General features: G+C 43.7%; 1 protein-coding gene across 3 annotated transcripts in view; it reads right to left on the bottom strand.

Moving 5' to 3' along the window:
- Window positions 1-19,693, bottom strand: part of ect2 (epithelial cell transforming 2) — a 35,082-nt gene extending 15,389 nt beyond the window's left edge. For 2 of the 3 annotated variants that reach the window (XM_064935433.1, XM_064935435.1), the window contains exons 1-19: window positions 19,375-19,693; window positions 18,322-18,480; window positions 18,095-18,174; window positions 16,816-16,911; window positions 16,088-16,270; window positions 15,328-15,417; window positions 15,087-15,194; window positions 10,538-10,611; window positions 9,766-9,896; window positions 9,468-9,583; window positions 9,035-9,097; window positions 8,394-8,619; window positions 7,323-7,447; window positions 6,088-6,207; window positions 5,800-5,868; window positions 5,609-5,719; window positions 5,310-5,406; window positions 4,301-4,382; window positions 4,085-4,163 (exon numbers count right to left, since the gene is read on the bottom strand). In XM_064935433.1, coding sequence (XP_064791505.1) covers window positions 4,085-4,163; window positions 4,301-4,382; window positions 5,310-5,406; window positions 5,609-5,719; window positions 5,800-5,868; window positions 6,088-6,207; window positions 7,323-7,447; window positions 8,394-8,619; window positions 9,035-9,097; window positions 9,468-9,583; window positions 9,766-9,896; window positions 10,538-10,611; window positions 15,087-15,194; window positions 15,328-15,417; window positions 16,088-16,270; window positions 16,816-16,911; window positions 18,095-18,174; window positions 18,322-18,451 — 1,980 coding nt within the window. In that variant the 5' untranslated portion in view covers window positions 18,452-18,480; window positions 19,375-19,693. The remainder of the gene's footprint in view (window positions 1-4,084; window positions 4,164-4,300; window positions 4,383-5,309; window positions 5,407-5,608; window positions 5,720-5,799; window positions 5,869-6,087; window positions 6,208-7,322; window positions 7,448-8,393; window positions 8,620-9,034; window positions 9,098-9,467; window positions 9,584-9,765; window positions 9,897-10,537; window positions 10,612-15,086; window positions 15,195-15,327; window positions 15,418-16,087; window positions 16,271-16,815; window positions 16,912-18,094; window positions 18,175-18,321; window positions 18,481-19,374) is intronic. The other variant, XM_064935434.1, reaches the window with a different exon arrangement.
- Window positions 19,694-22,047: the final 2,354 nt, after the last annotated feature.

Here is a 22,047-nt window from a genome sequence, read left to right as displayed (position 1 = left end):
TAACTGCTGGTCTCACGGTAATTGACCGTTAATTAACTTCGGTTAAGCGCTGCCGGCTTCCACGCATAGCCTTCAATCCACTGAGGCGAACCTTGGGAACATCTCCTTTTGAAAAATTCTAATAATTTAATATATAGCCTACACCATCACAGTAAATCCATTATTTCTTTAGACAGGTCAAAAAAAAAATTAAATCAAAATGTATTTTATATTTGAGATTCTTCAAAATAACCACCCTTTGTCTTGACAACTTTGCAAACTCTTAGCATTCTCTCAACCAGCTTCAGCTGGAATGCTTTTCCAACAGTCTTGAATGAGTTCCCACATACGTTGAGCACTTGTTGGCTGCTTTTCCTTTACTCTGTGGTCCAACTCATCCCAAACCATCTAAATTGAAGTCAGTGGATTCTGAAGGCCAGGTCATCTGATGCAGCACTCCATCACTCTCCTTCTTGGTAAAATAGCCCATACACAGCCTGGAGGTGTGTTAGGTCACAAAAACAAATGATAGTCCTGGATGGTGTGCAGAATGCTATGGTACTGGTTGTGTGCCTTGAATTCTAAATAAGTCGAAGACAGTGTCACCAGCAAAGTCCTGTTGAAAAACAAATGAACCAAAAATAGTCATCCCGACAAATTTCCACCGGTCTAATGTCCATTGCTCAAAACATTGATGTCCTTTAGGGATGGAGTATGGAACTGCTGTTAGAATGCATTTATGGTAGCCATACTGGCAACTCTGGGTCTTCCATTCCTGTGGCGGTGCTCGTGAGAGCCCGTTTCTTCACTGAGCTTGATGGGTTTTGCGACTACATTTGCAGAAATGTTCAAAGTTCTTGACATATTCCGTCTTGACTGACCTTCAGGTCTTAAAGTAATGGAATGTAATTTCTTCGCTTATTTGAGCTGTTCTTGCCATAATATGGACTTGTTCTTTTACCAAATAAAAGACCAAGTCCTTATACGCCCTAACTTGTCACAACACAAATGATTTTCTCAAACGCAGTAAGGAAAGAAATCCCACAAATGAACTTTAGGCGGCACACCTGTTAATTTAAATTAATTCCAGAGGACTACCTCATGAAGCTGATTGAGAATGCCAAAAGTATGCAAAGCTGTCAAGGCAAAGTGTGGCTATTTGAAATATATTTAGATTTGTTTAACACCTTCTTGGTTACTACATGATTCCATGTGTTATTTCATAGTTTTGATGTCTTCACTATTATTCTACAATGTAGAAAATAGTCAAAATAAAGAAAAACCCTTGAATGAGTTGGTGTTCTAAAACTTTTGACCGGTAGTGTATATATAGTGTGTGCAAATATTTTTATAGCTTCCATTTAATTTCGGTGTTAGTCAGCACCTCCACAATAAATAATTTTCTCTGGGTGTGCACCAGCTCATGCTTTCTATTAGACAGGTCTAAAGAAACATGATATGAAGAAAATGTAGCCTATTTCAGAAGAAAGAAAAGCATATTCTGAGTTGTCTTTATGTTAGGCCCTGATCTGGCTATGCCAAATGGCTGTGGACTACACTAGTTCATTTAGCAGGCAAGATTTGCTTTTAATTACTGTGGCATTATTTTAAAGTAAGAACACAATTAAACATAATTGTATTTTATTCAGCTTTCCCCAAGCGATTCCCAAGGAAGTGCGCACATGCGGCTATTCCGTGTTGAGCGGTTAACAAAGAAGTAGGTCCTCCTATATGTTTACTTTAGAGTTATTCATGCAACTTTAATTATGGTACAAATGTTAGGCTATAGGTTTTGATTTCTAATACATTCCAAGGATGCATGATGCAAGTCATGATTTTTTTTAAATGGCATGAAAGGCAAGCACTCTGCTCCGTTTCTCGCACAGGCTGCACAAACTTAATCAGTCTCATTCACAATTTGACAATGCTATCGCCAATCGCAATTCGATTGCGCAAAGACTGGGTTTATAAGAACGTTTGACATTGCTCTGTAGGCTACATACAGTGGGGAGAACAAGTATTTGATAAACTGCCGATTTTGCAGGTTTTCCCACTTACAAAGCATGGAGAGGTCTGTAATTTTTTTTATCATAGATACACTTCAACTGTGAGAGACGGAATCTAAAACAAAAATCCAGAAAATCACATTGTATGATTTTTAAGTAATTCATTTGCATTTTATTGCATGACATAACTATTTGATACATCAGAAAAGCAGAACTCTGTTTGCAATTACAGAGATCATACGTTTCCTGTAGTTCTTGACCAGTTTTGCACACACTGCAGCAGGGATTTTGGCCCACTCCTCCATAAAGACCTTCTCCAGATCCTTCAGGTTTCGGGGCTGTCGCTGGGCAATACGGATTTTCAGCTCCCTTCAAAGATTTTCTTTTGGGTTCAGGTCTGGAGACTGGCTAGGCCACTCCAGGACCTTGAGATGCTTCTTACGGAGCCACTCCTTAGTTGCCCTGGCTGTGTGTTTTGTGTCGTTGTCATGCTGGAAGACCCAGCCACGACTCATCTTCAATGCTCTTACTGAGGGAAGGAGGTTGTTGGCCAAGATCTCGCGATCCATGGCCCCATCCATCCTCCCCTCAATACGGTGCACTCGTCTTGTCCCCTTTGCAGAAAAGCATCCCCAAAGAATGATGTTTCCACCTCCATGCTTCACATTTGGGATGGTGTTCTTAGGGTTGTACTCATCCTTCTTCTTCCTCCAAACACGGCGAGTGGAGCTAAGACCAAAAAGCTCTATTTTTGTCTCATCAGACCACATGACCTTCTCCCATTCCTCCTCTGGATCATCCAGATGGTCATTGGCAAACTTCAGACGGGCCTGGACATGCGCTGGCTTGAACAGGGGGACCTTCCATGACGGTGTAGTGTGTTACTAATGGTTTTCTTTGAGACTGTGGTCCCAGCTCTCTTCAGGTCATTGACCAGGTCCTGCCGTGTAGTTCTGGGCTGATCCCTCACCTTCGTGATAATTGATGCCCCACGAGGTGAGATCTTGCATAGAGCCCCAAACCGAGGGTGATTGACCGTCATCTTCTTCCATTTTCTAATAATTGCGCCAACAGTTGTTGCCTTCTCACCAAGCTGCTTGCCTATTGTCCTGTAGCCCATCCCAGCCTTGTGCAGGTCTACAATGTTACCCCTGATGTCCTTACACAGCTCTCTGGTCTTGGCCATTGTGGAGAGGTTGGAGTCTGTTTGATTGAGTGTGTGGACAGGTGTCTTTTATACAGGTAACGAGTTCAAACAGGTGCAGTTAATACAGGTAATGAGTGGAGAACAGGTGGGCTTCTTAAAGAAAAACTAACAGGTCTGTGAGAGCTGGAATTCTTACTGGTTGGTAGGTGATCAAATACTTATGTCATGCAATAAAATGCAAATTAATTACTTAAAAATCATACAATGTGATTTTCTGGATTTTTTTTCTTTAGATTCCGTCTCTCACGGTTGAAGTGTACCTATGATAAAAATTACAGACCTCTACATGCTTTGTAAGTAGGAAAACCTGCAAAATCGGCAGTGTAGCAAATACTTGTTCTCCCCACTATATATATATGGGCTATCCAACCGTGATCCAGGAGTCTTGGGCCTTTAGGCTGCGTTTGGAGTTATTTTGCGACTTTAGTTGTGTTTTGATAAGGTTTGTATCACATTGGCCTATGGGCAAGGCTACATGACGCACGTAACTAAGATTGGAAAATTCGCAAAAATGCGCTGTTTCTAGCCTTAGACTGCACATGCCAGGATCATTCACAAGTGATAATATTCTCACCCCATCAGACTATTATCAATTTAATCTTTGTGGGCTGTACTCGGCCTGGTCTCAGGATGGTAAGTTGGTGGCTGAAGATACCCTCTAGTGGTGTGGGGGCTGTGCTTTGGCAAAGTGGGTGGGGTTATATCCTTCCTGTTTGGCCCTGTCCGGGGGTGTCCTCGGATGGGGCCACAGTGTCTCCTGACCCCTCCTGTCTCAGCCTCCAGTATTTATGCTGCAGTAGTTTGTGTCGGGGTGCTTGGGTCAGTTTGCCATTTACAGATTAAAGGCTCAACAAAGCTTGCCACATTCTAGTGACGAAATACACAAACTTACAGGGCAGCCGTCAACTTCATAGACAACATCAAAGATCTGCTTCTGTCCCTCTGTCTTTCTCTTGTCTTCATTTATATGACTGGGGGATAAAATGCATTCAGTTTAGCCAACTGATAATACAACAATTTTATGTAAATGTGAGCGATAATGGATGAAGCTTCAACGTCATTACAATAAAATGCTTCAGGCATTGCTGGAAATGCACAGTTGACTCACGTCATAACTTCCTTGAGTGATTCGATTGCCTTCTCCAAAGTGATTTTGTCAGGGTTGTCATCGGCAGTGTGCTTCTTAATATCTGCAGCATGGATGGGGTCAATGGACAATAACATACATAATTGATAGAATAATGAAAAGTCGACGGCAAACTGATATGACAAGGACAAATTTGTAACAGTGGATAAAGGCGAGGAGCATATTTTTCCTTTATGACACTTCAGTTGCAAATCAAGCACTCTTCATACTAGTGTTGTCACGATAACAGAATTTTGAATTCGATACCAGGTTTAGTATCACGATACTCTATACCAAAACGATGCCACTGCAAAAAAAAGAGCGGGGAGAATTTTTTGGTGGAAGGCTAAACTAGTTACAACTTATTAGTTAGCAACATATTGATGACTTAAATTTCTCAAAACAATGTGTAACACAGTAAATGTAATGTAGGCCTGCTTACCTGTTATAATTGATCCGTGTTACATTTAAAATGACATCAAATTTCATTCAGCCCCGGTCTCCCGTATTCAGTCACGTCGAATTGCGGAGCACTTTGCTGATACGGTTTCAAAAAAGTGCAGTTGGCACTAGTTTTTTTAGGAGTTGAAAAATAAATGAGGTTGTGATGGAAAGCTGGTCTTTTTAACAAGGGCCAACAAAAGTGCTTTCAAAGTGTTTCCCGCGTTTCCTTAAAACTGACTCCCCTTTGCATGCACAAGAAACTAAGGCTAGTACTGCCTTGATAGAATTCAGACAAATTGACAGACACGATCCGCTCAGTCTGTGTCTCATGTCGTAAACTTTTGATAGAAGTAACAGAAATACTTCAACTGAACCGTTTTTTATTGTTGTATCTAAAAAGTACAACAGTTTCGCGATACCGTGCAACACTTCATACTGCAGCCGAAGAGAATGCATTGCAATTAGTACTTCTATCATAGCACATATGCCGCATGTTGCTCAACATGTGGCTGTCAAGTGTGAGCAGTGTGTGTGTGGTGTAGTCTACCGTTGAGAAGGAGGGCAACGCTTGGCAGTCTCTGCACGGGGCGAATCAGAAGCTCCACCAGCTTCTGCCGCCCACACTCGGGCTTCGACTGATTGATCTGGAGGCAAGAAAACACTAATGTTGAAGGAGAGGAGACCTGACAGATGTCGCAAACTACTCATATAAACATGCTCAGAGTTTCTCAAAGCTTACTTCACATAAAGAGATGAGAAATGAATGATCTTCAACATGAGGCATATGGTAACTTCAAAACCCACACCCACATGGATGTATACACGAATGTACATAGTCTCATATACCTTGAGGAAAGCATGGAAACGTGGCTTCTGCTTCTCACACCTCACTATCGTATCCTTGCTCATCTCAAAGAAGTTGACGAATGGTGGGTAAGCCTTCACCAGGTCTTTAGACTGACAGAGAGAAAGGAACAGTCAGTATGTCCAAAATGGCTAAATACAACATAGTCAGAACAAAGGCTTGTTATACTCACGTATTTGAGAATGATGTCCCCGACACTCTTGTCCTCAGACCAGTCCATAACCAGCACTTCCAGATCGGCCTGTCAAAACAACCCAATAAGCAGAGACACAGAGGGCCTTTATATGACTACTGCAGACTGAACTCTTGTTCAGGTCATTAGGGCGACGCACAATTGGCCCAGCGTCCTCCAGGTTTGGCCGGGGTAGGCAGTCATTGTAAATAGGAATTTGTTCTTAACTGACTTGCCTAGTAAAAAATAAATAAAAACTTTGGACATTTCCAGGAGAGAAGTGCTTACCTTTATCCTGGTGTGTACATCATAGATCTCTGGGATGCTGCCAAAGATGGTCTTGATTTCTTCCTGAGCCAAAATGGGTCCTCCAACTTGGTCTTCCTTTTCCAGGGGGAGTTTGAACAACTATAGGAATAGACATTTCAGGTGAGACACATCCCAGATCCCACTATTCCCTTAACCAATACACACACACCCCAATATAGATACCATTGACTTATGCATGGGTGGAGAAGTCAACCAACTGGCTGTGAAACAAGTGGTTTAGATAAGGCCTCACTATTTCAGACTGAATATTACAACCAGAATGTCTTAAAAAACAGACAGTAAATCTATTTTCAGCATTGGGGAAGAGAAAAATATTTATAGAGTGCAGGTATGTATTAAATATAACAAGCCAACCTCCCCATCTAATCAAAGACTAAGAATACACCCAAACAATAAGGTCTTTTATCTAATCAACTACCAGGAATTAATCCCATTAAAATTCCTGTGATCTAGCCAAGCTATATTCAGCTTTCCCTGTAAAAGGTATAGAAAGAGGCTCTAAATGGCCTTTAATTACAATTTGTTCTAATAAAAACACATTTTAACGAGCGCCCAACATGTGTGAATCATAATGGAAAATGAGTATTCAAGCCCACTCTTGGCAGATCAGCTTATCGGCGAACTTCAGAAGGCAGTGGACATGAGGTCGACCTGTCAGCAGTCAGTGTTAAAGACCATTTGATGTGAAGATTGCCATCTGTCTCATCTGAGCCTGCATGGTGTAGTGGACATGGGGCAGAGGACATAATACTACTGGTTACTTCATAAGACTGGTGGTGGGTGACCAGGCGTGGGTGAAAGTGAGCACAGGTGACTTAGGGGCGAGTGAGCTAAGGAGTGGGTACATTATTTTTGGCATAGTGATGTTTGCTTTACCAGAGAGTGAGCGAGGACATTCCATTCTAATGGTATCATAGTAATGCTATAGCAAGCAGAGAGAGATGGAGAGCTGCCAAAGTGGGAGCAATGAGACAAGGAAAGGCCTGAGGCTTGGATCGATGAGCAACAGAGTGAGTGTTGTGGTGTGAGTGGGAGCCTGCCTTCCTTGCTGACAGTCCTGACACTCATAATCCTATTCATTTTCTCCCCCACTGGTCACTGGACTCAGGCACCGGTGGGACAACCCGATAAGGACCCTCGCATCCCCGGTGGTGTTATGTGAACCCATGTCCACAGCAGCAGCAACAACAAACCTGCATGACTGTGGTGAGAATATCCACATAGTTGCTCTCTGTCTGGTATAACTCCTTGGAGACCTGCCATCTTGCAGACTGCTTCAGGACAGCAGGTGTAGAGCTCTTCGACGGCCGGGAGTGTTCTGGGAAAGTGCCAGAGAGTCAAGAAGTGAATATTGATTGAGACAGTGGAGAAAAACATGTTGTTTTCTTCGACAATACACAATCCAGAACTTCTGTACTTTTTGACTTCCTGTATGTCTCATAGTTGAGGAAATAAGAGTATATTGTCTGACATGCAAAGTGAGAGCTACTCTGTGGAAGCGTTGGGCTTTTGTCTTAGCTAGCGAGAATCGTTTGAGAAGGCAACAAGTGTATTTCATATCATCTTACCCTCAAATCAACTCTGAGCTTTAACAATCTACTATTCTTCCTCTTGTACCCCTTTGATCAGCAAAATGGCACCAAAAAAAAAAAAACTTATACAGTTTCTAATATAATGCAAAATCAGATTCCATCACAGTGAAAGTTCAACTGAGTGACCTGTCTTCTGGCCTGCGCTAAGATAGAGTGACTCCTGGGATGAGTCCATCCATGAAGCCTCCTCCGTCTCTGTGGCCTGGGCCGGCTGGGGGCATGGGAGGCCCTCTAGTGTGCCGGTCTCCTGCTGAGGGGTAGGGGTGCTAGTGCAGTGGAAGGTCCACTCTTGGTCTGCCCCCCTACTCCTCTCTCTGGCACTCCTCATCCTCCTCTGCCTGCTGGTCTCAGCACAGACACTCATACGCCTGCTGTGCTCTACACTGTTCTCTGAAAGACAGGGTGTTCAGTCTCATTGAGGGGGGTTCAAACAGAATAGCAGAGCGTGTTGCTTCTATCTGCCTCCCTCTGCAACCAGCAGTGACTGTCCCCAGTCTATGACAGGGCCCTGATTACAACTGACGTGAGACCCTAATTATGCTATAAACCCTGTCTCTTTTTGCCTGCAATAACTTTTAACGAGGACAGAGGGGCTTATTAACAACCGTCAAAGTGTTCCCAGAACTGTGACATGACGTCTGGCTGATTATGAGTGACTATGGCTCCTCTCACCTGCCAGGGCCTTGCAGGTCTCTGGGGTGTTGGAGATGTCCAGCAGAGAACCAATGGACAGAGAGTGCTCGGCAGAAGGCCTCTTGCGGGGGGGAGGGAAGGGGGAGATCTCCGTCTCCTTGGTGAGCTGGGCCAGAGTGTCCCTCAGACGCCTCCTCTTCCGGTTACTGTTGGGTGTGTTGAGGGACAGCAGGGACACAGCCTTCTTCATCACAGGACTGTCCATCTGAGAGTAGGAGAGTAGCAGAAACATGGGCATGATGGATGAAGGTGTATGGAGATAACAAGTTTGACGAAACCCCCACCCCAATAATTTCGGACTACATTTACATGCACACAACTACAATTGGGAATACTCAGATTTATATAATAGTCTGATAAAATTGTTAAGATGGTTTGCAAGACTACATGCTGAGATACTTTGAAAAAATGCAGAAAAACTTTATATTACAGCAACTAAATTATTTTTGTGGAGCCTATAGCCTGAGTTGGGACAAAGTGTTTTTGATTTTCCTAGCTCACTTCACTTGCACCACAGAGGGAGACTCGTGAGGATGTGCGACACAGGTATAGAATATCAGCAGTGTCCATTCCACTGTAGAGATTTCTGCATATATCTGACTGACCCAGACAGAACATACCTTCTCATAGAAGTACATGGACTCCCCTGCTCTGGCATCCATCTGTATGCTCCCCCAGAACCACTTGAACAGTCAAAGAAACAGAGTATTGATACAAGGCAGGGAACACCAGTGTTGACTCTCTCTGTTCAAATTACGTGCCGAAAGGAAAATAAAATATTGATCCATCCAAGTCAGTATATCAATACAACTAAACACATTGAATAGAAATACTTATTTTACATACTGTTTAGAAAAATACCTATTCTCATTTTCCAAGACTCAACAGTGCCAACGTATTAGAAAAATGCATTAATTTGAGGTGCATAAATTCCTGAATTTCAGGTAGTATGCTTCAGTCAGACAAACTGTTCATATGTTGTTGTTTATGTTTATGTCTGCCTCCCCCCGGTTCAGTGATGTAAGCTGACATCTACCACATTGAAGTGCTCACCTCCTGTTTGACAACATAAAGTCTCTTTGACGGGACGAATGGCAGCTCCTTGACAGAGTTTTCCTCCACCACCATGTGAGTGCACTTCTCATCTCCAACCTCCAAGTAGCTACCGCCTAGAAGAAACACATTAGGATTAAGGTTTTAGAAACTCCAAAAGGACTCTATAAAAATAAAACACTATTGAAGAGGAACATGTGCATGCAGAGCAGCTTTTGTAAAGACTAGATATAACAAATCAAAGAATTAAAAAAAATCTGAAATGGTCTAACGAATCAGCAAGATCTCAGGCCAATACCATGTTTGACTGTCCTTTCCTCCATGTTGGTCTTGTCTTCGTCTGAGAAGCCCAGGAAGCTCAGCGCACAGTCTTGAAAGGGGGGAACTTTGAACTCTGTGCGGAACTCTTCATCTCCAGCATGGAACTTACTGTCGGAACAGGTGGTTGTCAGAACCTATGCATGTACACTGAGTACACAAAACATTAAGAACACCTGCTTTTTCCATGACAGACTGACCAAGTGAATCCATGTGAAAGCTATGATCCCTTATTGATGTTACTTGTTAAATCCACTTTAAAATCAGTGAAGATGAAGGGGAGGAGACAGGTTAAATAAGAGTTTTTAAACCTTGAGACAATTGAGGCATGGATTGTGTATGTGTGCCATTCAGAGGGTGAACGGGCAAGACAAAACATGCAAGTGCCTTCGAACTGGGCATGTTAGTAGGTGCCAGGCGCACCGGTCTGTGTCAAGAACAGCAACGCTGCTGGGTTAACGCTCAACAGTTTCCTGTGTGTATCAAGAATTGTCCACCACCCAAAGGACATCTAGCCAACTTCTCACAACTGTCGGAAGCAATGAAGGCAACATGGGTCAGCTTCCCCGTGGAACGCTACCAACACTTGCACAGCCCATGCCCTGACAAATTGAGACTGTTCTGATGGAAAAGGGGGTGCAACTCAATATTAGGAAGGTGTTCCTAATGTTTTGTATACAATAGTGTAAGTTGATGTAGAAACATGAATGTGAAGAGCACAATCAGGTCCATGAGCATGAGGAGGTACTTACACATCATCTCTATGCTCCCAGGCCTGATGGATCCATGTTGGGGTGAGGATGGGCGTTCCCATACACACAGCAAGCTACAAGAAACAGGTACACATCACATTAGGAGAATGATTGTTTAGAAATGTGTATTGAGGTTACTGGCCGCTGTAACATTAACTGCAGCACAGGGTGGTTATGGTTGTGTAAATAAATATTTATTTTTTTGAGCAGTATATATATATATATATATATATAGTACTGTAAGAGGTCACAAGTTTATTCTCCAAAGCTAAGGATGAAAAACGGCATGTGTATTGAAACCGCTCTCATTCTTGTACTTTGATAAACAGTAAGACACCTGCGATGTAAAACAGCTCAGTCCATCTGTTAAGAGAACAAAGCTACTTTTACATTTACATTTACATTTAAGCCATTTAGCAGACGCTCTTATCCAGAGCGACTTACAAATTGGTGAATTCACCTTCTGACATCCAGTGGAACAGCCACTTTACAATAGTGCATCTAAGTCATTAAGGGGGGGGGGGGGGTGAGAAGGATTACTTATCCTATCCTAGGTATTCCTTGAAGAGGTGGGGTTTCAGGTGTCTCCGGAAGGTGGTGATTGACTCCGCTGTCCTGGCGTCGTGAGGGAGTTTGTTCCACCATTGGGGGGCCAGAGCAGCGAACAGTTTTGACTGGGCTGAGCGGGAACTGTACTTCCTCAATGGTAGGGAGGCGAGCAGGCCAGAGGTGGATGAACGCAGTGTCCTTGCTTGGGTGTAGGGCCTGATCAGAGCCTGGAGGTACTGCGGTGCCGTTCCCCTCACAGCTCCGTAGGCAAGCACCATGGTCTTGTAGCGGATGCGAGCTTCAACTGGAAGCCAGTGGAGAGAGCGGAGGAGCGGGGTGACGTGAGAGAACTTGGGAAGGTTGAACACCAGACGGGCTGCGGCGTTCTGGATGAGTTGTAGGGGTTTAATGGCACAGGCAGGGAGCCCAGCCAACAGCGAGTTGCAGTAATCCAGACGGGAGATGACAAGTGCCTGGATTAGGACCTGCGCCGCTTCCTGTGTGAGGCAGGGTCGTACTCTGCGGATGTTGTAGAGCATGAACCTACAGGAACGGGCCACCGCCATGATGTTGGTTGAGAACGACAGGGTGTTGTCCAGGATCACGCCAAGGTTCTTAGCGCTCTGGGAGGAGGACACAATGGAGTTGTCAACCGTGATGGCGAGATCATGGAACGGGCAGTCCTTCCCCGGGAGGAAGAGCAGCTCCGTCTTGCCGAGGTTCAGCTTGAGGTGGTGATCCGTCATCCACACTGATATGTCTGCCAGACATGCAGAGATGCGATTCGCCACCTGGTCATCAGAAGGGGGAAAGGAGAAGATTAATTGTGTGTCGTCTGCATAGCAATGATAGGAGAGACCATGTGAGGTTATGACAGAGCCAAGTGACTTGGTGTATAGCGAGAATAGGAGAGGGCCTAGAACAGAGCCCTGGGGGACACCAGTGGTGAGAGCGCGTGGCGAGGAGACAGATTCTCGCCACGCCACCTGGTAGGAGCGACCTGTCAGGTAGGACGCAATCCAAGCGTGGGCCGCGCCGGAGATGCCCAACTCGGAGAGGGTGGAGAGGAGGATCTGATGGTTCACAGTATCGAAGGCAGCCGATAGGTCTAGAAGGATGAGAGCAGAGGAGAGAGAGTTAGCTTTAGCAGTGCGGAGCGCCTCCGTGATGCAGAGAAGAGCAGTCTCAGTTGAATGACTAGTCTTGAAACCTGACTGATTTGGATCAAGAAGGTCATTCTGAGAGAGATAGAGGGAGAGCTGGCCAAGGACGGCACGTTCAAGAGTTTTGGAGAGAAAAGAAAGAAGGGATACTGGTCTGTAGTTGTTGACATCGGAGGGATCGAGTGTAGGTTTCTTCAGAAGGGGTGCAACTCTCGCTCTCTTGAAGACGGAAGGGACGTAGCCAGCGGTCAGGGATGAGTTGATGAGCGAGGTGAGGTAAGGGAGAAGGTCCCCGGAAATGGTCTGGAGGAGAGAGGAGGGGATAGGGTCGAGCGGGCAGGTTGTTGGGCGGCCGGCCGTCACAAGAAGCGAGATTTCATCTGGAGAGAGAGGGGAGAAAGAGGTCAGAGCACAGGGTAGGGCAGTGTGAGCAGAACCAGCGGTGTCGTTTGACTTAGCAAACGAGGATCGGATGTCGTCGACCTTCTTTTCAAAATGGTTGACGAAGTCATCTGCAGAGAGGGAGGAGGGGGGGAGGGGGAGGAGGATTCAGAAGGGAGGAGAAGGTGGCAAAGAGCTTCCTAGGGTTAGAGGCAGATGCTTGGAATTTAGAGTGGTAGAAGGTGGCTTTAGCAGCAGAGACAGAGGAGGAAAATGTAGAGAGGAGGGAGTGAAAGGATGCCAGGTCCGCAGGGAGGCGAGTTTTCCTCCATTTCCGCTCGGCTGCCCGGAGCTCTGTTCTGTGAGCTCGCAATGAGTCATCGAGCCACGGAGCGGGAGGGGAGGACCGAGCCGGCCTGGAGGATAGGGGACATAGAGAGTCAAAGGATGCAGAAAGGGAAGAGAGGAGGGTTGAGGAGGCAGAGTCAGGAGAAAGGTTGGAGAAGGTATGAGCAGAGGGAAGAGATGAAAGGATGGAAGAGGAAAGAGTAGCGGGGAGAGAGAGCGAAGGTTGGGACGGCGCGATACCATCCGTAGGGGCGGTGTGGGAAGTGTTGGATGAGAGCGAGAGGGAAAAGGATACAAGGTAGTGGTCGGAGACTTGGAGGGGAGTTGCAGTGAGGTTAGTGGAAGAACAGCATCTAGTAAAGATGAGGTCGAGCGTATTGCCTGCCTTGTGAGTAGGGGGAAGGTGAGAGGGTGAGGTCAAAAGAGGAGAGGAGTGGAAAGAAGGAGGCAGAGAGGAATGAGTCAAAGGTAGACGTGGGGAGGTTAAAGTCGCCCAGGACTGTGAGAGGTGAGCCGTCCTCAGGAAAGGAGCTTATCAAGGCATCAAGCTCATTGATGAACTCTCCGAGGGAACCTGGAGGGCGATAAATGATAAGAATGTTAAGCTTGAAAGGGCTGGTAACTGTGACAGCATGGAATTCAAAGGAGGCGATAGATAGATGGGTAAGGGGAGAGAGAGAGAATGACCACTTGGGAGAGATGAGGATCCCGGTGCCACCACCCCGCTGACCAGAAGCTCTCGGGGTGTGCGAGAACACGTGGGCGGACGAAGAGAGAGCAGTAGGAGTAGCAGTGTTATCTGTGGTGATCCATGTTTCCGTCAGTGCCAGGAAGTCAAGGGACTGGAGGGAGGCATAGGCTGAGATGAACTCTGCCTTGTTGGCCGCAGATCGGCAGTTCCAGAGGCTACCGGAGACCAGGAACTCCACGTGGGTCGTGCGCGCTGGGACCACCAGATTAGGGTGGCCGCGGCCACGCGGTGTGGAGCGTTTGTATGGTCTGTGCAGAGAGGAGAGAACAGGGATAGATAGACACATAGTTAACAGGGTACAGAAGAGGCTACGCTAATGCAAAGGAGATTGGAATGACAAGTGGACTACACGTCTCGAATGTTCAGAAAGTTAAGCTTACGTAGCAAGAATCTTATTGACTAAAATGATTGAAATGAAACAGTACTGCTGGAGTAGGCTAGCTGGTAGTGGCTGCGATGTTGACACTACACTAATCAAGTCGTTCCGTCGAGTGTAATAGTTTCTAAGTGCTGCTATTCGGGGCTAGCTGGCTAGCTAGCAAGGTTGATTGCGTTCCGTTACTTAAAAGAACGACAATAGCTGGCTGGCTAACCTAGAAAAACGCTCTAGGCTACACAATTGTCTTAGATACAAAGACGGCTATGTAGCTAGCTAGCTACGATCAAACAAAACAAACCGTTGTACTGTAATAGTTACTACAGTGCTGCTATTCGGGGGCTAGCTGGCTAGCTACGTTAGAAGAACGACAATAGCTGGCCAGCTAACCTAGAAAATCGCTCTAGACTACACAATTGTCTTAGATACAAAGTATGTAGCTGGCTAGCTACGATCAAACAAATCAAACCGTTGTACTGTAATGAAGTGAAATGAAAATGTGATACTACCTGTGGAACGACGCGAATGTTGACCGGGTAGTTGGAGACTTAGTGTCATCTTAGAGCGGTGTCTACTTTTCATGTTTAAAGTGCTGGAGCAAAACATGACGAAACTAGTTAAGCATTCAATTCAGAAAAGGATGAGGTGTGGAGAAAAGCAAACAGAACTACAGAGAATCAATAAAAATAACAATTTCACAGTCAGCAAGTGAAATGTCATGTAATGAACAAAATAATCCAGAGTTAAGAGCGACTCCCTGAGGAGAATCTATCAAAAACACATCTTAAAAGAACCAATGAGGGAGTGTATTAGCACGCCGTGAGTTTTGATAGTTCAACAGCACATTTTAAACTAAGTTTGAAGATCTTCAGTTGAAAGTACGGAAAAATTGGTGGCACAAAATCACAACTAAATCATATGGATTAGGCTTACACATGAGCTCTTCCAGATGGGAGGAAATGTTAGGGGTGTTTTACAAACCTTGTACTTCTCGCCATGAGTGGAGTATGCAATGAGATGGGTGACTTTAGTGCTGAAGTCCTTACGGATGGCGCCACCCATGTGATGCACCAGATTCACCAGGTTTTTCTGCAGGGGATAAACGAAAGTGACATTTGACACAAACATCTCTCTCTTAGCATCAAAATAGCAAACAAACACAACATGTTGGCACTTGGTAGTGTTACAAATGACAAAATCAGCTTGAATGCATTCCACTTACAACTTCCTCTTTGCTGCGGAAACCAGTGAAACACAGTGACAAGTTGAGCATGGTGGTCGAGTATAAAGGACGAGAGGAAAATGGCAGGGGCTGTGGGAAACAAACATGGTTCTCATAAATCTCTGATACTGAAAACATTCCTCCACTGCTTGTATCAAGTTCTAATCTTTTGGGGGTGCTTTACTGGTCAGTAGCAAAGCTGTATGGTCTATGCATGTGTAAACATGTGATGTTATACAGAACACAAACATCTCAAAAGTTAACAGGCTCTATAGATAAGGGGAGAGAGATCCGGAGATAATTACTCATTCTGAATATTATGGACATATTTCATGCCTTTTGCATCAGTGTCTGTCCATGTTCAGTTTTTAGAGTTGTGATTTATTCCTCCATAGACTTAGTGTCATCTTAGAGCGGTGTCTGGTGAGATGTGCAGTGATCTGTGGCCAGTGGTGTGTTCATCTTCTGCAGTAATCGGACTGTGTTGAGCAGGTGCTCTGCTTAGACCCAGATAACAGTGACGCATTTCTCAGGGTTCATGGGAACAATCAAAACCTTCCTATAAATCGATTTAACTTCAAAGCACAACTTTCGCTGCGTTTTACTTCATCTTTCTGTAGCAGACAGATGCTAAATTACACCATAACAGTCAAAACATCAGTTCTTGAACCTGAGAGGAATGATCCATAGCTGAGCACTGAGTGCCATCCCTGAGTGATTGACTGAGTATATTTCAGGAGTGATTTGCTCCTGTCCTTACCTCCTCTCGTCCCGCACAGTGCAGAACAACCGGGGGGCCCACGATCCGGTTGTCATGCTTGTAAAGGTATCTGTAGTCAGGCGAGGCAAAGTCTGTGAGCACAAACACAGTCTCAAACTCTGTGTTTTCTCCGTCTCCAAACTCTTTGACATTGTCTGTCTTTATGCAAGGCACGTTGATATCCTGTGGATTAAAATACTGTTAATGAGAGCAGGGACATAAAAATAAGTAATTGTATAATTATGGAGGGGTATATCATATTGCAATATGAATGACTAATTTAAAGCACATTTAGGTGAGTTTAGAGCAAACAGGAACATTGAAGTTCAGGTACTTGAAAGCCGTTCTTTCATTTGCAGACACACACACTGCCGCACACCATGATGACATTCCTAAATGCCTTATCAAATTAGTTGAGTGCTCACTCAGATGGTGTTATTTTGTTTTTGATTAACTCACTAAATTCATTCAAGAACACAAAAGGTCAAATATTACTACCATACATCAGAGTACAGTGGACGAGAGTAATCAACAGTGTGAACGTGTTAGATCATTATGTTAAACATTTAGCTTGGACACTAGGTGTTAATAGAAATCTGTGACATTTAACAGTAATTGTGACGATACTGCTGCAGTTACACACAAATCACCCTGTGATTGCCCATGCAAAGACACCCCCTTGGTGCGTTAAAACATGCAACACACTCCCAGTCTGGACAGACACATACCATATTGACTATAGATTTTATAAATTTCTCTCCAGCCTCAACACCCGGTTCCCCTCCTTTAATCTTAACCACCGGAACTTCCATTATTCTGACGGCCTGTAAAATTAAGCATTAACGTCAAACTGGCGACACCAAACTGACAAATTATCTGAACCAGGGGCCAGTGTCCTTGCAACCCAGAAGGCAAGGACTTCAAACAAATGTCAAGTGCAATCCAGGGGGAAAGTTCTGATATATTAAAAGTTCAAAGCAGCAGGATAACTTTTTTTTGCCAATTCAGTCCGATTAAACTGTTGGCGGATGTGACAGCAATAAAATTTGATTTGAGTAGTCACATACACATGGTTTGCAGTTGTTACTGCGAGTGTAGCGAAATGTTTGTGCCGACAGCGCAGCACTTATCTATGTACAGATTGTCCCACAAAATAGATAATTTAAAGGGAAAGTTCAAACGTTTTCACATGTAGCCGTATTTTCAATCGTTCTGTGCATGTAGTTGATACCCCAAAATGTTAAATAAATCTATCTTGTTAAAGACAAAATTGCTTGTTACATTTTGCAGTCATCACTTGCCATTGAATACAATGCAATTTGAAAATGTGTCTAAAGCATGTTGTAAAAATCTGCAAAACACTCCAAACCAACTCATTTTACAACACAATCTCATTCTGGATAATGCCTCTGTACAATAAAAAAAAAAGTCAAGTTCTCTACTGTACCATAAATCCATGTTTGAATGATACTGTTTTAAAAAAACTTAAAATGCAAATATGGATTTACAAGGCAGTGGAATTTTTTTTTTTTTTTAATGGATGCAGAGGCATTACCCTGAACAAGATTCTGATTATTCTTCAGATATGACAAGTTTCTCAGTTGTTCTTAAGGGTGAACCCATTTCTATTCCAGCAGTTAGGCTTGTGCTGTTTCACGTTCACAGACAAATCACATTTGCCCACTCTCCTCCCCTGACTCACACGCAGACATGTCTCCTGTCCTGCCTTCACTATGAAAGCTTTGGCAGTAGTGGGTCTCTAAAGGCTATGGACAGGACAGAGTCTGAAGTTTAACTGGAGAACCTAGATGAGATTCTTCTCATCTTGGCCAAAGCTAGACTTCTAAATATATAGGCTATATTAGTCTCACATTTATTTGTAATAACATTGACTCAATGCACTCATTATCCTTAAAACAATAAAAACAATCACAAGAAACAAAACAATGCAATGTTTTCACAATGACAACCCATACAACTGGGCTCAGAACTATTAGGGCATGGTACCTGCAGTGCTTTAACAAGTGCTCCATTTTTGGCAGCTTCTCCCACAAGAACGACTCTGGTTTCGACACGATGCAGCATCTCTACAAGAAAATAGAGGACTAAGGGCTCAGTGAATCTCAAAGGTAATGTGAAAGCAATCATAGAAAGAAGTCTTTCCTGTTTTGAGTGACAGCCTCAGGTAAAAGGAAGTTAATATCCAACTGATTGAGAGAAGGGGAAACTCTTGCCTTCCATGTCTTCACAGTCCAAACTCAGGAAAACATCCTTAGTAGTCTCAGCCAACTTGGAGTCATACACAGAGGAGTCCACCAGCAGGCTACGAGCCATCCCCAAAGTAACTATGCTGCTGTCAGCCATGGCAGTGTGACAGGGGTGGTGGCACAATCCTGTCCAAACAATCAAAAGTTAGGAGAGTCAGAGCTTGAGGAGAGAGTGAGGTGTCAACTGCCAGACTTGGAATAAAAACGGAAACGAATGTTATGTTCTAGTCTGAACTAGGCCTGAGTGTGCTGTTACAAAACCAACTAGCTTGGATGAGTGTAGTTGATCTGAGTGTTAACGTTAGAATCAAGATAGCAAGCTAGGCACATGATTACGATTGGTTTGTTTTCTAAGATTTAACGTTACATACAGTATCTGAATATTGGTAACTGTTAGCTAGCTAACGTTAGCTATGTGCACATTGGTGCAATGTCTAAATTGGTTTGAGCAAGTAAGAAGTTGGTCCACTAACGTTAGTTAACTAACTTCCAACTGCTGTTCTAAATGTATAACTAGTTATCGTTATTCAGGCAGGGTATTTAAAGCGTTTTTGGTAGCTATCTTGGCATTTAACATTATTCGTACTTTAGCATTGTGACAACATCAGGAGTCGGTGTAACGTTAGCTATGCAGTGTGTCCCAAAGTTAGACGTACTCAGTCGATTTTAACTTTCTGTTGAAAGCAATATCCCATGGCCATGTACAAATACAGTAACATACATCCCAAGTTGTTAATCAAGGTTGTTGCTGTTACTTAGCTAGAAACAATGTGTGCGTTAACGTACAGTGGACAAACTTGTCAAAGGCTGAACGAAGCAGGCTGGCTAACGTTAACAGTAGTTATATACATTACCCAACGTGTTGCTAGCGACCTGCTGAACAACTTTAGCTAGCTAATTAACGCGAGCTCACTTGTTAAGCATGCTTGCTAGCAAGGTCATGGGTGCATATATTGTTTGCCAGCTACTTAATAATCATGGTTCCTGGGAGAAAGTAAACAGAAACATCAAAGGACTTACCCAAAGCTTTGGAAATAACAAAACAATAATCGCAGGTGACAGTTGTAAACTGGCTAGTCGACCAGCTCAGCTAGCGGTTGGCTAACTGAATTGACACTGCTATCTGCAGGTTATTCCTGTCTCTAAAAGTAAATATATATATATTATATATATACGTTTGCGGTACAACAAACAAATATTTACGTAACTCCTGGTTTAAATCTTATCTAATGCATACTGAAAACGCGAAATTAACTTTGGTTGTCGGAATTAATTGTTTGTCTGCATAATCCATTTTGTTTGGGACATTGTACGCCCGTGGACAACAAAGTTCGCTCAACCTGAATTCAAAAAGCAAGGCATACGAGGCGGCTGTAATCTGATTGGACAAGAATGGGAATGCCTGAACGGAAGCAGCACTACGTGGCTTCTGATTGGTTCGTGGATTCAAACTACGATGCCCACTGACACTGCGGTGGACACGGGTTGACTACGATGTTCCACACACCTTTTCATCAGAGATTCTTCAAATTCCCGGCTTCTATTATAAATCCCAAAATAATAATAATTAATTGTTTACTCTGTGTTGTTGTCTGTTCACACTGCTATGCTTTATCTTGGCCAGGTCGCAGTTGCAAATGAGAACTTGTTCTCAACTAGCCTACCTGGTGAAATAAAGGTGAAATAAAAAAAATAAAAACTTGTAGTTAATTGAGATTTGGGACAATGGTCGTCTATATTACATACCTCTGCTTTTTTTCAAGCTACAATATTGTTGACCAAAATAATGAAGATAGTAGCCTGCCCTATTGCTGAGAACCTACCAATAACCTACCACATGTCAACTGTTACAGTGCTGTTAATGAGTATTGCATAAAGCTTCAAGTTCCTCACAGTACACACTGACAATCTGTAATGGTCCACCCTCACAGACAGTGTGGTGAAGAAGGCGCAACTCAGGAGGCTGAAGAAATTTGGCTTGGCCCCTAAGACCCTCACAAACTTTTACAGATGCACAATTGAGAGAATCCTGTCGAGCTGTATTGCCAACTGGTACAGCAACTCCACCATCCGCAACTGCAGGGCTCTCCAGAGGGTGGTGCGGTCTGCCCAACGCATCCCCAGGGGCACACTGCCTGCCCTCCCGACATCTGCAGCACCCAATGTCACAGGAAGGCCAAAAAGATAATCAAGGACATCAACCACCCCAGCCACGGCCTGTTCTCCCAGCTACCACCAGGAAGGAGAGGTCAATACATGTGCACCAAAGCTGGGACATAAAGACTGAAAAACAGCTTCTATCTCAAGGCCATCAGACTGTTAAATAGCCATCACTAGCCGGCTATCGCCTGGTTATTCACTGGACATTAGAAGATGCTGCCCTATATACATAGACATGGAATCACTGGTCACTTTAATAGTGGGACACTAGCCACTTTAATAATGTTTATATACTGCTTCACTAATTTTATATTTATATACTGTATTCTATTCTACTGTATTTTAGTCAATGCCACTCTGACATTGCTCATCCTAATATTTATATATTTCTTAATTCCATTCTTTTACTTTTAGATTTGTATGTATTGTTGTGAATTGGTAGATACTACTGCACTGTTGGAGCTAGGAACACAAGCATTTTGCTACACCTGCAATAACATCTGCAAAATATATTTATGACCAATAACATTTGACTTGAGAAAGGTGCATTGTACATTCACAAGTGAGATAGGCTAGCACATAATTTATTCCTCTCCCCTGTTTCTAGGCTTACATGAAGAGGAGTGTGGAGCAACAAGACAGCGTCAACCTACGGTTTTCATTTCAGTCCCTCTCAGGCAAATCAACTTTCTCAGACTTGCACCCAGACAAGGCTTCAAGACAAAATACCGATAGTACATGCCTACCTCTTTGAACTGGCCAAGATTCCCTGGTGTCATCACTGAGAGTTTGTTCCTGGGGCCGATGCTCATGATTAATTCCTCCCAGCAGGCCCTTCTGGCTGCGGTGCAGAGTTTGTCTTCACAGAGCCTCTGGAAACCTGCACCAAGCTTGGAGGACAAAGTGATGAGTGCAAGCAAGCCCCTTTCCTCCTTTCCTTTTTTTCCTCAAGTCCCAGCTTCTGTATGCCTGTCACATCTCCAGCTCTTTGTGTCAACTCCTCTCTCCACCTGTATTCCCATATGTAACTTGAAAGACATTGTACAACAAAGCCTTTCCTTGCCCTCCACCCCCTGCCATTGTCATTCCCTGTACCACACTCAATTTCTACCACAGTGATTGGCTGTGATGGACTAAATGTTCACATTGCAGTGATAAGTACCTTTATGAAAAGGTCCAGGACACTGCACAATAGTTTTTTTGGAACACTTTATTGAAGTGGAGCTAGTGCTAAGATATGCCCTAGTAGTGTATATGCCAATGGAAATTAAACGATAGTGAAAGGCAATGCAAAACGACATGAAATGTACATCTATATGATACTCACCAGCAAGGAAATTTGGCCTACGAAGAAGATCACATCTTTTAAACTTTTAATCCAAAAATATGTTGCATAAGAGTTAAGTAAATAAATCTGTTGATGCACTTAGAGTGGCAGGTTTAGGTTAATGTTTTTGGTGATAATGATTGATTCTGAGAGAAAGAATATACGTTTTTAGACATAATTTTCAAGTGCTATAAATAATGCTGTTT

The sequence above is a fragment of the Oncorhynchus masou genome, chromosome 24 (assembly GCF_036934945.1).
Source record: "Oncorhynchus masou masou isolate Uvic2021 chromosome 24, UVic_Omas_1.1, whole genome shotgun sequence".
Lineage (NCBI taxonomy): Eukaryota > Metazoa > Chordata > Actinopteri > Salmoniformes > Salmonidae > Oncorhynchus > Oncorhynchus masou.
The sequence above is the reverse complement of the archived record's forward strand: the minus strand, read 5'-3'. Positions and strand labels throughout refer to the sequence as shown.